General features: G+C 39.8%; 1 protein-coding gene across 13 annotated transcripts in view; it reads right to left on the minus strand.

Annotated features, from left to right (window-relative positions):
• Positions 1-14,239, minus strand: part of CARMIL1 (capping protein regulator and myosin 1 linker 1) — a 316,706-nt gene that overhangs the window by 59,562 nt on the left and 242,905 nt on the right. For all 13 annotated transcript variants that reach the window (XM_060307233.1, XM_030881247.2, XM_030881244.2 and 10 more), the window contains 3 exons: positions 12,344-12,472; positions 11,322-11,453; positions 116-291 (listed from right to left, as the gene is read on the minus strand). In XM_060307233.1, the coding sequence (XP_060163216.1) occupies positions 116-291; positions 11,322-11,453; positions 12,344-12,472 (437 nt within the window). The remainder of the gene's footprint in view (positions 1-115; positions 292-11,321; positions 11,454-12,343; positions 12,473-14,239) is intronic.

Below are 14,239 nucleotides of genomic sequence, written 5' to 3' on the forward strand. Positions count from 1 at the left end.
AGACATGTCTAAACACATTCTGTACGAATAAAGCCAACGATAACGCTCTTCACAGCTGCCTCAACTGCATTCACAGACACTGCAGCTCCTCGGTTTATTAACATTATAAACCTACCTAATTTTGTTAAGGATATCAATTCCAGACTGCTCCAACAGGACATTTTTAACAAAGGCACGTGGGATGGAAATCTTCTCAGTGCTGGCATGAATCAAGTCTTGCCGAATGTGGGCTTTTTTCATCACATTGGGACAAAGATTCTCGGCAGCATCAACCATGGACTCAAGCAACGCCTGCAACGCAGCACAAGTGGAGACAGAGAGATGATGACACAGCCCCGGAGGCGACCCCCATAAAACTGAAAGGTGGTTATTTATGACGCCGAGCTCTCGGAGAACAGGGACACAGCAGAGTCCCAGGTGCGACTAAGGATTCGGAGCTGCCCTGGGATGACTTGCGACTGCTGGGTGATCACTGATCGCAGGTGATCACTTTAAACCAGACACCTGGCAGATCCACGCAGGCTTCACCCTGGCGTCTGAAGCATGATGGTGTGCTAGCTGTCCTTAACACAGAGGCATTCGTGATAAGATTTACAAAGACACATATACACCAATTTACCACACCAGACTGTTCTCCTGGGTATTAGCAAATAAATTTACACATGTCCCTAGAACATACATCAAGTTAGAACTCTTGTGCAATTTCACAAATCACAGAAACCTCAAATCAGGGTGAAGCATTCAATAGTTCCATCAAAAGAGCAGTCATAGCAAACCGCTACGTAACAACTTCTGGCTTTCCCCTTTTAAAAGAAAAGCTTTAGTGTTCAGTAAAATTGTAATTGTTATCGGAACAATCAAAAACATGAATAACAGACAAAAATATTAACAGAGCACTTTATAAACAACATTAATAATAACAGTCAAAACCTACTTATATAGCACTTCAGAATTTTAAAAATGTTTCCGTTCATTTTATCCTTCCAAGATCTGTGAAGATGGGTACCAAAGCTATTCGTGTGATCACCATCTTATAGTTGAAGAATGTGAGCTAAGGGAAGTTAAAAGATTTGCCTGAGATGGTGGCACGGCTGGTAAGTGTGGAAAGGGCACCCAAGTTAGCATCAGACCTAAATTTGAATCCCAGCTGAGTAACACTGGGCTAAGTTACTGATCTCCCAATTTTACTTTCCTCATCTATAAAATGGCAGATAAAAAAGTTCTTGCCTAATAGGATTACTGAAGATTAAATGATATGACATGTGTAAGGTGTTCAGTATCGTGTCTAGCATACAAAAAAAATTCAGTATATCACAGATAATGTTATTAATTTGTTTTCAAAGATGCTAATCCTCATGATAAGATCCCAGCATATACCCTGAGAAAACCAGAATTCAAAAAGAGTCATGTACCAAAATGTTCATTGCAGCTCTATTTACAATAACCAGGACATGGAAGCAACCTAAGTGTCCATCAACAGATGAATGGATAAAGAAGATGTGGCACATATATACAATGGAATATTACTCAGCCGTAAAAAGAAATGAAACTGAGTTATTTGTAGTGAGGTGGATGGACCTAGAGTCTGTCATAGAGAGTGAAGTCAGTCCGAAAGAGAAAAACAAATACCGTATGCTAACACATATATATGGAATCTAAGAAAAAAAAACAAAAGTCATGAAGAACCTAGGGGCAAGACGGGAATAAAGACACAGACCTACTAGAGAATGGACTTGAGGATGTGGGGAGGGGGAAGGGTAAGCTGGGACAAAGTGAGAGAGTGGCATGGACATATATACACTACCAAACGTAAAATAGCTAGCTAGTGGGAAGCAGCCGCATAGCACAGGGAGATCAGCTCGGTGCTTTGTGTCCACCTAGAGGGGTGGGATAGGGAGGGTGGGAGGGAGGGAGACGCAAGAGGGAAGAGATATGGGAACATATGTATAACTGATTCACTTTGTTATAATAAAGCAGAAACTAATACACCATTGTAAAGCAATTATACTCCAATAAAGATGTTAAAAAAAAAAAGAAAGCCAAGCTTGATCCCATTACTATTCCAGTATGAAGGGGACTAGCGGAGCATTATTATGTAAAGACTAGTCTCTCGGCTCATATATTCACATGCAGAGCACGATGCCGATGCCAATAGTACAATCTCTCATCACACTGCAGGATGAGCAGCAGAGCAGCAGGATGTTTATAAAGATCCTGTGAGAAGCAGGAGAGGAGTGGGGGAGGCAGCCACTCGAGAAGTTTCCAAAAGCCACTCGTATCCTGACAGTGCTCTGTCCCTGTGAGAACTCTGAATAATCACTCATTTAGTACATTATTCCAAGAGAGCTACAAGCCATGCCAAATGAGTCAGTTTAAGACAAATCATTTTCCTCTTTGGCATTAAAATAAACACATTCTGTTCCAGATGGAGTAGCAGAGTCCAGCACTCCTGATAAGAACGACCTCAGGTATCAATACGCTGTTTGAATTCTGTCATGTTCATCAATATAGCGTGACTTTCTGAAAGGTCCCCAGCATGACAGTGTTCATTCAGTTGGAATGAACTCCAGACCTAAGGAGGGAAGCCTGGCTTCCGATGCAGATCCCGACGGGAAATTTCTGTGGAATGTTAAGTGCGCAGCGTTAAGTGAAGAACCTTTGCAGATCTCTGCTTTCTGACCTATAAAATTATTTCTAAGGTCTCTTTCTGCTCTACAAATTGACTACTGCATGATTTTTGACCCTATAAAAAGGAATTTCATCCTGCCCTGGGCATCCAATTCGACAGATATTTTGCAGTTAATTCCCTACCACCATCTCTAGCCCGACAATTTATACTCTACAAAGTGATTTCACCCATGATTTCCTTTGATCCACATAACAACCCTGTGAGTAGAGGTACATTTTAGCAAACCCATTTTATAGATGAGAAAACGGAGACTCGGAGGAGATAAGTGACTTCCTCAAGGTCACGCAGCTGGTTACTGGAATAAGTGAGAAGGGGACTCAGGTGTTTCATCTTCTACTCTTGTTTCCTACTCCAGCCACCCTTTTCCAATGCTCTGCCCATTGCCCAAAGGTGTGTCCCTTTCGGCTCTCTTCATTACCTACAATTTTCATCCCCTAATGCCACCATGGTGGATGTTCTGGTGACAGGGCTGGTAAAAAGGAGAGAAAGGATCACAGGATAAATTTGTAATGCAGCCCCTGACCACTTCTTTGTGTCTAGCCCCCAGCTCAGGTCCTTAAACAGCATCTCTTTCCAAGTCCCATGGCCCTCTACACACCAAACCATATTCTTCAACATCCATCCTTCCCATGGCTTCAAATTACTACCTATATTCCAATGGCTCTCAACTAAATGTTTACCTATAGCCACCTACACAAAACATCCAATGCATATATAATACAGCCTATTAGGAATTTCCACCAGGATATTCTACCATGGCAAGGTCAACCACAACATGTTTGGCCTCCCATTAATCCCACCTAAACAGTAACTGCAACAGCAAAATCAACCATTCTTGCAGTTTTTATTGTGAGGTATGGTACCAAACTAGGGCAGAAATTTGCAACTCTCCTTACACTCCACCTACCTCAACTCCTTCCACCACAAGTATCTCTAAAACATGTTAAATTGACTCCTAGACATTTTCTCAAAAGTGGAAATATGCCAAAAATATTGCTCTTTAGCACAGAATAGAAATCCCTGAAATATCTGGTAAATGCTCAATTTTCTAGCCTCATGTTTTGTCTTCTCTCTATATTCCCCTTATAACTATTCATATCCAGTTACAGGGCAGTTCCCCACATGATCCAGGCTCTGTCTCCATGCTCTCTACAACTGTTCTCTTAGCCTAGAATCCTGTTCCCCTCTGTAAGCCAGAATAAATCACCCGTATGCCTCCCTACTCAGCTCAGCTCAAGCATCACCTCCTGGAGGAGATGTTCTTGCTTGTTCCTTCCACGCCCTTCACACTCCAAACTGCATTTGATGATCTCATAGCATCCAGTGGCGACCTCAGTAATCAAATGTGTTATAAAACGGGCAAGAATGCAGTAACGTGGGGATCAAAGAACGCCTTTGAGAATCGATGCACACGCATCCAGAAAAATTGGTATGAGATTTTACATATAACTTTGGAAGTTCATGGAGAGCTAGAGGCACCAGACTCCAGATACACAACTTGTACCTGATAGCAACTGTGAAGCCCTACCCTCTCTCCCCAGGGCCTAGCACACTTCTTGGAACAATCTCTAAGAAACATATAAAAAGTATTATAAGCTCAGGAACTTACTGAATGTGGGTTCTGAATAGTCCATCATTTTTCTATTGATCAAAGATAACTCACTGAAGGCGGCATTATGAAAATTTGCATAGATGTATGGGTCCATTTCTGGGATCTCCCTGTTGCATTGGTCTGTCTACCTCTGCATACTGTCCTAATTATGATAAGTCCTAATATGTGGTAGGGCAAGACTACCAACCTTCCTGTTCTTCCTCATAAGTGTCTGGGCTTATGAAGAAGCCATATACTTCACTCTAAGTACTGGTTTAGCGGCATCTCACAGGTTCTGATTACTAACTACTTTATTGTTTAATTATAAATATCCTCTAATTCGAATTTTGCCCTCCCCTTTGACCCCTGGGTTACAAGTAATTTTTAAATTTATAAACATGGGGGGGTTTTCCCTTTTTAAAATTTTGATATTAATTTCTAATTTATTTTAAATGAAACCAGAGAATACCGCCTTTGAAAATTGTTGAGATGTTCTCATAGATCTCATGTCAAATATTTCACGTATCCTTGCAAAGAACTGATAGTCTCCTATTATTGGTGCACTGATCACATAGGTCCACTAGGTCACAACTGAGAATTCTATTGTTCAAATATTCTTTAACATTATAAAGAATTTTTTCAAATATTCTTTATCATTACTTTATTTACTTGATCTATCAGTTACTGGCAGTCATTTTGAAAGCTCTCTACCATAATAGTAAATGTTATCCATTTTTCTTTGTAATTTTGTCCACTTACTCATATATATAAAGCCATATAATTAAATACATACACAGTTGAAATTATCTCTGGCAAACTGGATCGTTTGTCATTATTCACTGATCTATTTTATCTCTAGTAATGCCTTTTTTTTTTTTTGGCCACGCTGTGCAGCATGCGGGATCTTAGTTCCCTGACCAGGGATCGAACCCATGCCCCCTGCAGTGGAAGTGCGGAGTCTTAACCACTGGACCGCCAGGGAAGTCCTAGTGATTCCTTTTCTACTGCATCGCTAGATGTTGAGTGAGAGCATTCCTTCTGGTGTGGAACTGAACCTTGTATTACAGGACGTTTAGGATTATTATCACCTGCCCATGCCAACCCAAAATAATCCCGAACATTTCCTAATGCTCCTCTTGGTATGCAGTATGACCCCTGGTGCACTGCCTCTGTTTTGGTGGTTACACTAGAAAGTTTAACCTGCATGCTTTACCTCATGTCTAAAGCAGCAGTGTCCAATAGAACTTTCTGAGATGATGGGAATACCTGTGCTGTGCAATATGGGAGCCACTAGCCACAGGTGGCTATTGAGCCCTTTAAATGTGGCTAGTGCAACTGAGAAACTGAATTTTAAATGTCATTGAAGTTTAATTAATTTGCATTTAAATGACCATATGTGGCTAATGGACAAGACAATGGACAACCCAGATCTAATGTTGATCCCTTAAGTTTTTTCCAGAATAAAACTAGGATGTTAGACTTCTTTTACTCACTCCTAACTGACTTAGATGCTCACTTCTAGTATTTTACTTGCATTTATTCTTAATTTGACAGCAAAAATTAGACATCCATGTTGTTGTCTCATATATGATGTTTCACATTTGGCATTTTCCCTGCTCATTATTCTTTCCTGCAGCTCAGACCCTCTTTCTCTGATAATGTTTCCTTTGTCCTAAAGCATATCCTTTAGGTGTTTATTTAGTGTGGTCTACTGGCAGTAAACTATCTTGGATTTTGTTTGGATGAAATGTTTTCATTTCATCCTCATTCTTAATAGGAGGTTTATTGAGTATATAATTCTTGATCTGTTCTCTCAGAAGCATGAAGATATTATTTCATTGTCTTTTTAGCTTCCTGTCAAGAAATGAGCTGTCCTGTCCGTCTTAATTTTGATCTGTTTAAAGTAATATGGCTTTTCCTTCCCTCTGGCTCCTTTTAAGATCTTCTCTTTGTCTTCAGTGTTTTCCACTTTTCATTATGATGATTCGAGACATGGATTTGCTTCTATCTTTCCTGTCTGGGTTTCGCTGGACTTCCTGAATCTGAAGATTCTAGCCTTTCATCAATCCCTGAAATTCTCAGCCACCATCCCCTCAATTGTTACCTTCTTCTATTTATCTTCTCTTTCCTTCTGGAAATCTAATTTGGCTTATGTTAAATTTTCTCACTCTATCCATGTTTCTTAACTTTTCTTACATATTCTCCATTTTGTGAGTCTATGTGTACTACCTTTAGACAACTTGAATGAGCAGGCCCTGTATTTGAAATGTGATAATCAGATTTCATTTTGCATGTATCTTCCAAATGATAGTTAGGAGAATCTATATTTCTTAACTGTAAAAATAACTAATAGTACTTAAACCTTGTACAATATTTGTAAAATAAATTGAGTTAATATCCTTAACATGGCAGCTATGCTCACATATTCTTGCAGTGAACAAATGACTAGCTGTAATTCATTACAAGCAAATACAACTTCCACACTGAAGTGCTCTGAAATTTCTCTTTCTTTTGCTTTGGACAATATTATATAAAATGTAGGAAAATATGAAAACTCAGAGAACTCTCCCAGCAAACTGAGTTAGTACTTGCCAAAATGCCACCTACACCCCTCAGGCCTCATTTCCTTGGTAAACCTGATATTTACCAGTGAAGCCCTGGTATTTCACAGTTGAAGCCCTGAGGGAAATGAAGCATTTTCAAGGCCAAAACAAGCATTCTAAAATTTAAGTCCAGAAGGGGAAAATGAAAGTTCCCTTATGTTAAAACATTCAAATCCCAACATTCAAATCCCACTTATTCATCTACGATTACCCCAGGAATAAATGTTAGGATGAAAAACAGGGAAAACAGGAGGTGAGTTGTCATTTAAAAACACCTAAAACAGGCCAGTCCAGAGAAAATATCACTTCGTTTCAAAGAAGGACTTTCTCCACACTTACTGCTTTCTTCTCCTCCAGAAGTTTGCTAAGAAGGCTGGCTCTTCCGGCCATTTCTTTGGCTTTTCTGAACTAGTATTTTTTTGAAAGATGACTCAAAGAGCTATTTGAACTTATTCTTATCCAGAATTCAAAATGTGTACTGCTGGCCATGATGCAGGATGAGTAAATATTAAGGATAAAATCTCCCTAATTATCTCGAGACCAAGACAATCCTGCACAAGGAGGCTCAGTCCCAACAAATTAGGTGACTTGCTTGGAGCAAACAGCTAGTAGCAAACCCAGGTCACAAATCCAGGCTTGCTAGTCCCATTTTTTTTAATTCACTACAATAAAAACATATTTTTACAAAAAAGTACATACACTTTAGCTTTTGCTAGTATAACATGTTAATCTTAGAGAATTTCAGAAATAGAGAAAGGACTCTTTTTTAACCAAACAAAATATAATACTACTAGTGAAATAAATTAGGACACAGTTGTTTAATTTAAGAAACTGAATATTGATTGTAGTAAAAATACATTCTTTTCCTACATAATTTTAAGAAAATCAAGGTGCTGGAAAGCTATATAAAATAGATAAATGGGGATTTTTTTTTTAAATCATAAAATGATGTCCACTTGTCAGGTCAACTGGAAGGAAAAAGAAAGGAAGTAACTGTCTATAGTCTGTTGAAAGTATCAAAAACTGTGAACTCAGTGAAAGGGAAATTAATAAGTAACATTTAATTAAGAAGTTGTGATTGAGGATTTACTTTGATTCATGCCAGAAGTCCCTGAAGGGAAGAGAAGGGAAGAGAACTTGCAACTCAAAAGGATTGAGAGTAAAGAAAACAAGGGAGTGGGGAATAGAAAAAATCAGGGCATTTGGGAGCCTGGGACCTCAGAGACAGAATGAGAGAAAAGCAGGTGATGACACTTGCAAATAAGGAAGCTGTAATGAACGGAGAACACTGGTGACACTGACAAGGGGCCAGAAAGGTCAGCCTCAAAAAATCTGGGGAATGTCTATTTACAGAAAAAATATTTTTGGTCCTAAATATATTGTTATTATTTCAGGCTTTTAAAAATTCAAATGCCTTTTACTTTAGACCTCTGCCTTCTACTCCCTTCCAAGAATGACTGGCAAGAGTCAATTCCAACCATCTGGTGTGCTGGGGAGGAAACGGACCAAAATTTCAAGGGCTAGCTTGTGGTTTAGACCAGTTGAAACAAGTGCCCGTAGGAAGCTGTTTGACAGGAAAGTTCCAGTTGCAACGTTTCGTGCTGATTTAAATGACAGCCCATTCTTAGTATATAAGGAATTCTTACAAAAACTTTAAAGGAAAAAGGCAATAGATACAAATATGTAATTTACAAAAGAAGAAATACAAATGGATAATAAAACTACTTGATGCCTCACTGGCTACTAAAGAAATCCAAAAGACAAAATGAGATTTTTTTTAACCTGTTACACTGACAAATATTAAAACGTTAAAATGCTTAGTATGGGTGAGGGTATGACAAAACAAGCAATTGAGTACACTACTGGAAAACAGTTTGTGAATACATACGAACGTATAAAACGTGTGTACCATTTGACCTCGGAATGGATCAACTACAGGCATTGACTCTAATAGGATTAATCAGAAATTAGAAAATAAATTATGCTGGCTGTGAGATAATAGAAAATATATATTGGTCTCTGCCCCCAGTTCCTGGCATAGAGCTCCCGAAACCCTTGTAATTTCCTAAGTGATAAGAACGCTAGGGGCATCTTTTGTTCTAATATTTGGTCCTTGATCCTGGTTCCTTACACAGGGCTCCTGAAACCCTTGTAATTTCCTGGGTGATGGGGGTGTCTTTTGCTTTATTGGGTGGGCTCTTGGATGGCTCCTGGATGAGGGCTGGTCACTGGAAAGACCAAGCCATGATTAGAAGCTTGGAATTTTCAGCTCCACACCCCCCCCCTAAGGAGGGCTAAAAATGGAGTTAATGACTGGCCATGCCTACATGACGAAGCCTCCATCAAAACCCCAAAAGGGGCTTCCCTGGTGGCGCAGTGGTTGAGAGTCCGCCTGCCAATGCAGGGGACACGGGTTCGTGCCCCGGTCCGGGAAGATCCCACGTGCCGCGGAGCGGCTGGGCCCGTGAGCCATGGCCGCTGAGCCTGCGTGTCCGGAGCCTGTGCTCCGCAACGGGAGAGGCCACAGCAGTGAGAGGCCCGCGTACCGCAAAAAAAAAAAAAAAAAAAAAAAAACCCAAAAGTATGGGTTCAGAGGGCTGGTGAACACGTGGAGGTGTGGGAGAGTGGTGCTCCAAGGGAGCACGGACGCCCTGAAACCTGTCCCACATACCTGGGCCTGTACATTTCTTCCATCTGGCTGTTCATCTATTCCTTTTATCATATCCTTTAATAAACTGGTAAACATAAGTGTTTCCCTGAGTTCTGGGAGCCACTCTGGCAAGTTAATTGAACTGGAGGAGGGGTTATAAGAACCTCGGATGTATTGCCAATTGTTCGGGAGCTCAGGTACAAACTGGACTTCCAGTTGGTATCTGTAGTGGGGCGGGGGCAGTCTTGTGGGACTGAGCCCTTAAACTGTGGGATCTAATGCTATCTCCAGGTAGATAGTGTCTGAATTGAGTTAAATAGTAGGACACCCAGCTCGGGGGGCGGGGGGGGAACCCCTCACATCTGGTGACCAGAAGTGTCAAAAGTGAGGAGTTCTGTGTGAAAGTAAAGGAGAGACACAGAGGAGGACTGAGCTTCTCCAGTGCACTGGGACATCTATACAATGACCATGTAGCCACTAAAATGATGATGAGTACTCACTGATCTAGAATTGTGTTCACGATATTGTACCAAATATAGAAAAGTACGTGTAGTATGATCACACACGTAAAATTGTGTGTGTAGACAGAGAATGTTTGGAAATTCACTAAAATATTAAGAATGATGCTGTCTCCGGGATTTCAAGTGATTTTTACTGTTCAAATGTTTCACAAAGAGTAGTTTCATTTTTTACAGTCAGAAGTAAATAAGTAACAAAGATGACTTTACTTTAAATGTGTAAGAAAGTATCCTTTTTACATATTTGATCCTTCATGGAGGATAAAACAAGTGCTGTTAGGTAACAAACTGATCTAGCAGAACTCTATATCAACCAACCAGTCCTTTTCCTACCCCTTTGTCTTTGCTCAGAATGTATTCAAAATAACCACAGTTAAGTAAAATAAAAATGATACACAAGAGTCTCTCTGTATTGTACTACAGGAAGAAAGGGGCTTAAACGCCTAAATAATCCACAACATTCTCTCCCACATTAATTAAATTTACAAACAGAGTAATTAGCATGTTGCAAAGTTATGACTGAGCTGCTCATCAAATCCCGCTGAGCTACAGCAATTGTGTTCTCAGAAGAAAACGAACCAAATAAACACAGAAATTTAGACAAGGTCTTTTTAAGGCATCCTTGAACACACTGAAAATGATGAAAACTTTCGGAAAGTGAAATGTCTTCTGCTGTAGCTGTTTTTTGAAGTTATCTTAGGAAAAAGCTGGTCTTAGGTTACTCTCGTCGCTTAAATTTCAAAGACTTTTTTTTTTTTTCTTCAACCTATGAGCCTATAGCCAAGTTTCTGCTACTTTGGGTGCCTTGTAACTTCATTCTAAATCCCTCTTTAATCTTTCAACCAGCTCTTTACCTAGTGGCAAACTCTCCATATACGCAGAAGCTTGGCACTGTAAGCACACAGCTCCGTCATCTCTCCCATTCTCTAAATCGAATGTAGTAACAGGAGATATTTTTTCGCGAAGCAGACTTCTCTTTCTAAGCAAAAATCAATCTTTCCCTTATCAGTGGCCACCTGTCATACGTTAAATACGGTTAGAGATTTACCATCAAAAACAAAATTGAATTTGATAGGTTTTACTTGACCTTATTATGCAAAAAGTTATTCCAAAAACTACAGATGAAGCTGGGAAAGGCACGGTATTCCATTTTTACTACACGTGCGCACACACACTTGCCTATAAAATATAGGATAGCATGGTATGAAATGCTATCATACATAGTTAAGTCATAACGATTCCATTTTCCAAAATAACAGAAACCACAAACCTTGAGTTGTTCATCTACAACTCTCGTAACTTCTCCGGCCATCGATTCCAGGGTCTCCTGAATTGGACTGGATAACAAGCCACTGGCTCCCGCCCAAGATGCACCACCAGCGTGGTATAAATTTGGTAACAGCTGTAAGAAAAATAAAAGTAACCTCTCCATAATAAATATTTAAATAAGCACCAAAGTCACTGCAGAGTTCATGAAACAGGGTCGAGAAATACTAGAGATAAACAAAGATCGTCTTGATGAAAGGCCCTTTATACCAATTAAAAAACTGAGGTCCAGCTTTAAACCCAGAGGAACAGTACCTTACCTGTTTGTGCCTTAAAGTCTTCATCTCGGGTGTGAGAGTATCTGACTAATCCACAAGATTCCTCCTACTTATAAAATTCAATGCTTGTGTGATTCTAATAGCAGAGCCTGGACCAGATCCCAGGTTTCCTGACTCCCAGTTAGTCCTTTCTCTACGAAATCACACTTTGGGGACCACAGTCTAAGTTGAGAGAAGCTTCCTTTTAGAGGTGACAGAGGAGAGTTTCGTGCTATCAGTTTGGCAGTAGAATCATGTGCAATGAGTTGCTACTCATTGAAACTACAACTACCTCCCAGTTACCTAGAACCTGATTATACCCTTTGTAAATCACACTGACCCTCTGCTTTTAATTCTATACAGCCGGCTGGCTGTATCCGAGGCTGCAGAACCCGCGGATAAGGAGGCCCACCTGTGCTACACCACTTTCTATATAAGGGATTTGAGCATCCACAGATTTTGGTATCTGCAGGGGGTCCTGGAACCAATCCCCCCCGCAGATTCTGAGGGACAACTGTATTTTGATTATTGGTAATTAGCACGGGTACAGAAAGGAGGCAAAGACTAACTCAGTTCACCTTGCCACTTGTTAGTAACCTTGAAATTGGGTAGAAAAGTAAATTTAGTTAGAACTAGTTTCTAAAACCAGTTTAAAAAGTTTAAAGTCTTTTTATTCCACAGGACTCATGTAGCTGGAAGTGAAACTCACCGTTTTAGAGTTCTTAGCATCACGCATGAGCCTTTCTGCTGATTTTAGATCTTCCTGGACAGCATCTGCCCCACAGTTTCGTAAAGAGTTGAGATGATCTTGTACTTTCACACATATTCTGTCAATCATCTGCTCCACACATAACAAGGAGAGCAAGCACCCAAGTCAGCACAGCCAATGTTCAGACAAAAGGAAACACTGAATGAGGATGAATACTTCTCCTAACTGGAATCTTCAAGACAGCTTATAGCCAATTATTAATTTATCTATTTCTATAAGAAACCTTTAGCAGCGTTAATTCCAAACAAACATGTAAGGGATGTTGGTCCCCTCTCCTGCCTTAGGAAATGCAGCATGTAGAACAAAAGTGAACACTTCTTGGTGATTCAGAATCTCATAGCTACTCAGTGACATTTTGCTTGATAGTAACTCTCCTTCATTAATTTTTATTGAGTACCCTCTATGCGTCAGACACAGTGCTGGGTACTGAGGAAACAGAAAAAGGAGATGTACAATTCTGAGGCAGCTGATGACAAAATGATGCCCACAGCCAGTTGGTCTCAATATTATGGAAATAAGAACATCCCTGGAAATTAATATTTTTTAATTAGTTCAATTATATCAGGTAATTTTCTACCAAAACAAGCATAAGCTGAGGTTTTATTATATTAACATAGGCAATAATAAAGTTAATAACATGTAGTTTCTATTCTATTAAGGTCCTTCTCCCATGTTAATTACATCTGAATCACTTTCAGATGTTTCATGGATTTAAACATAAAACCCACAGGGTAGTGGCAGATCACTACTGTGGACAAAAACTAGTACAGAAGGGTAAGATTATGCTCTATTCTATTTGTATGTATAAAGAGAAACGTGAACAAAGCTAAGATGTCTGAAGAAAAAGACAATTACAGTGTGGTTTTAAAAGTTTCTCCAATATTTTTTTTAATAGATCTTTATTGGAGTATAATTGCTTCACAATACTGTGTTAGTTTCTGTTGTACAACAAAGTGTATCAGCCATATGCATACACATATCCCCATATCCCCTCCCTCTTGAGCCTCCCTCCCACCCTCCCTATCCCACCTCTCTAGGTCATCGCAAGGCTAATCTCCCCGTGCTGTGCGGCTGCTTCCCACTAGCCATCCATTTTACATTTGGTAGTGTATATATGTCAATGCTACTCTCTCACTTCATCCCAGCTTCCCACCCCTCCACCCCAGGTGTTCAAGTCTATTCTCCATGTCTACATCTTTATTCCTGCCCTGCCACTAGGTTCATCAGTACCATTTTTTTTTCTTTTTTAGATTCCATATATATGTGTTGATCAGAGCTGCAGATTGTCTATTCTTAAAAAAAAAAATATTTATTCCCCAGAGACCCTACATATCAAGTCGTATCCTTCCTGATAATTCATTCAGCAGAGGTGGCGATCCAGCAACAACCTTTTTTATTTAAATTCACACTTCTCTATTTAGTTTGAATTATTTGGTATAACAGCTATAGGAAGCCAAAATGAGCCCTCCTTCCCCCATAAATTCCACCATAATAGAAACTTTACTACACTGCTCAGCAAACTGAAGGTCTGATTATAGAGCCCGCATCTACCTGCTGCAGTATCACCGATTCTCCTGCCTTTCTCTTTTAAAAAATCAGGTTCGTAACGTCTACTCCATCTTCTTTTCTAGTGTATGATGAAGACAACCCAGTAAAATAACATCACTCAAAGCACTTAGTCTCTTGACAAAGGGTCAGTGATGCTAATGTTAATGTATGACCTCTAAAAATGGTTCGTTATTCACCTGACCCAGAAAACCCCACAAAATCATGCAAGTCGAGAGGTTCAAATCCTCGCGTTCACTTTAAGAACACTTGTGAAACTGCCCAGGCCGT

Source organism: Globicephala melas, chromosome 11 (assembly GCF_963455315.2).
Source record: "Globicephala melas chromosome 11, mGloMel1.2, whole genome shotgun sequence".
NCBI classification, from domain to species: Eukaryota; Metazoa; Chordata; class Mammalia; order Artiodactyla; family Delphinidae; genus Globicephala; species Globicephala melas.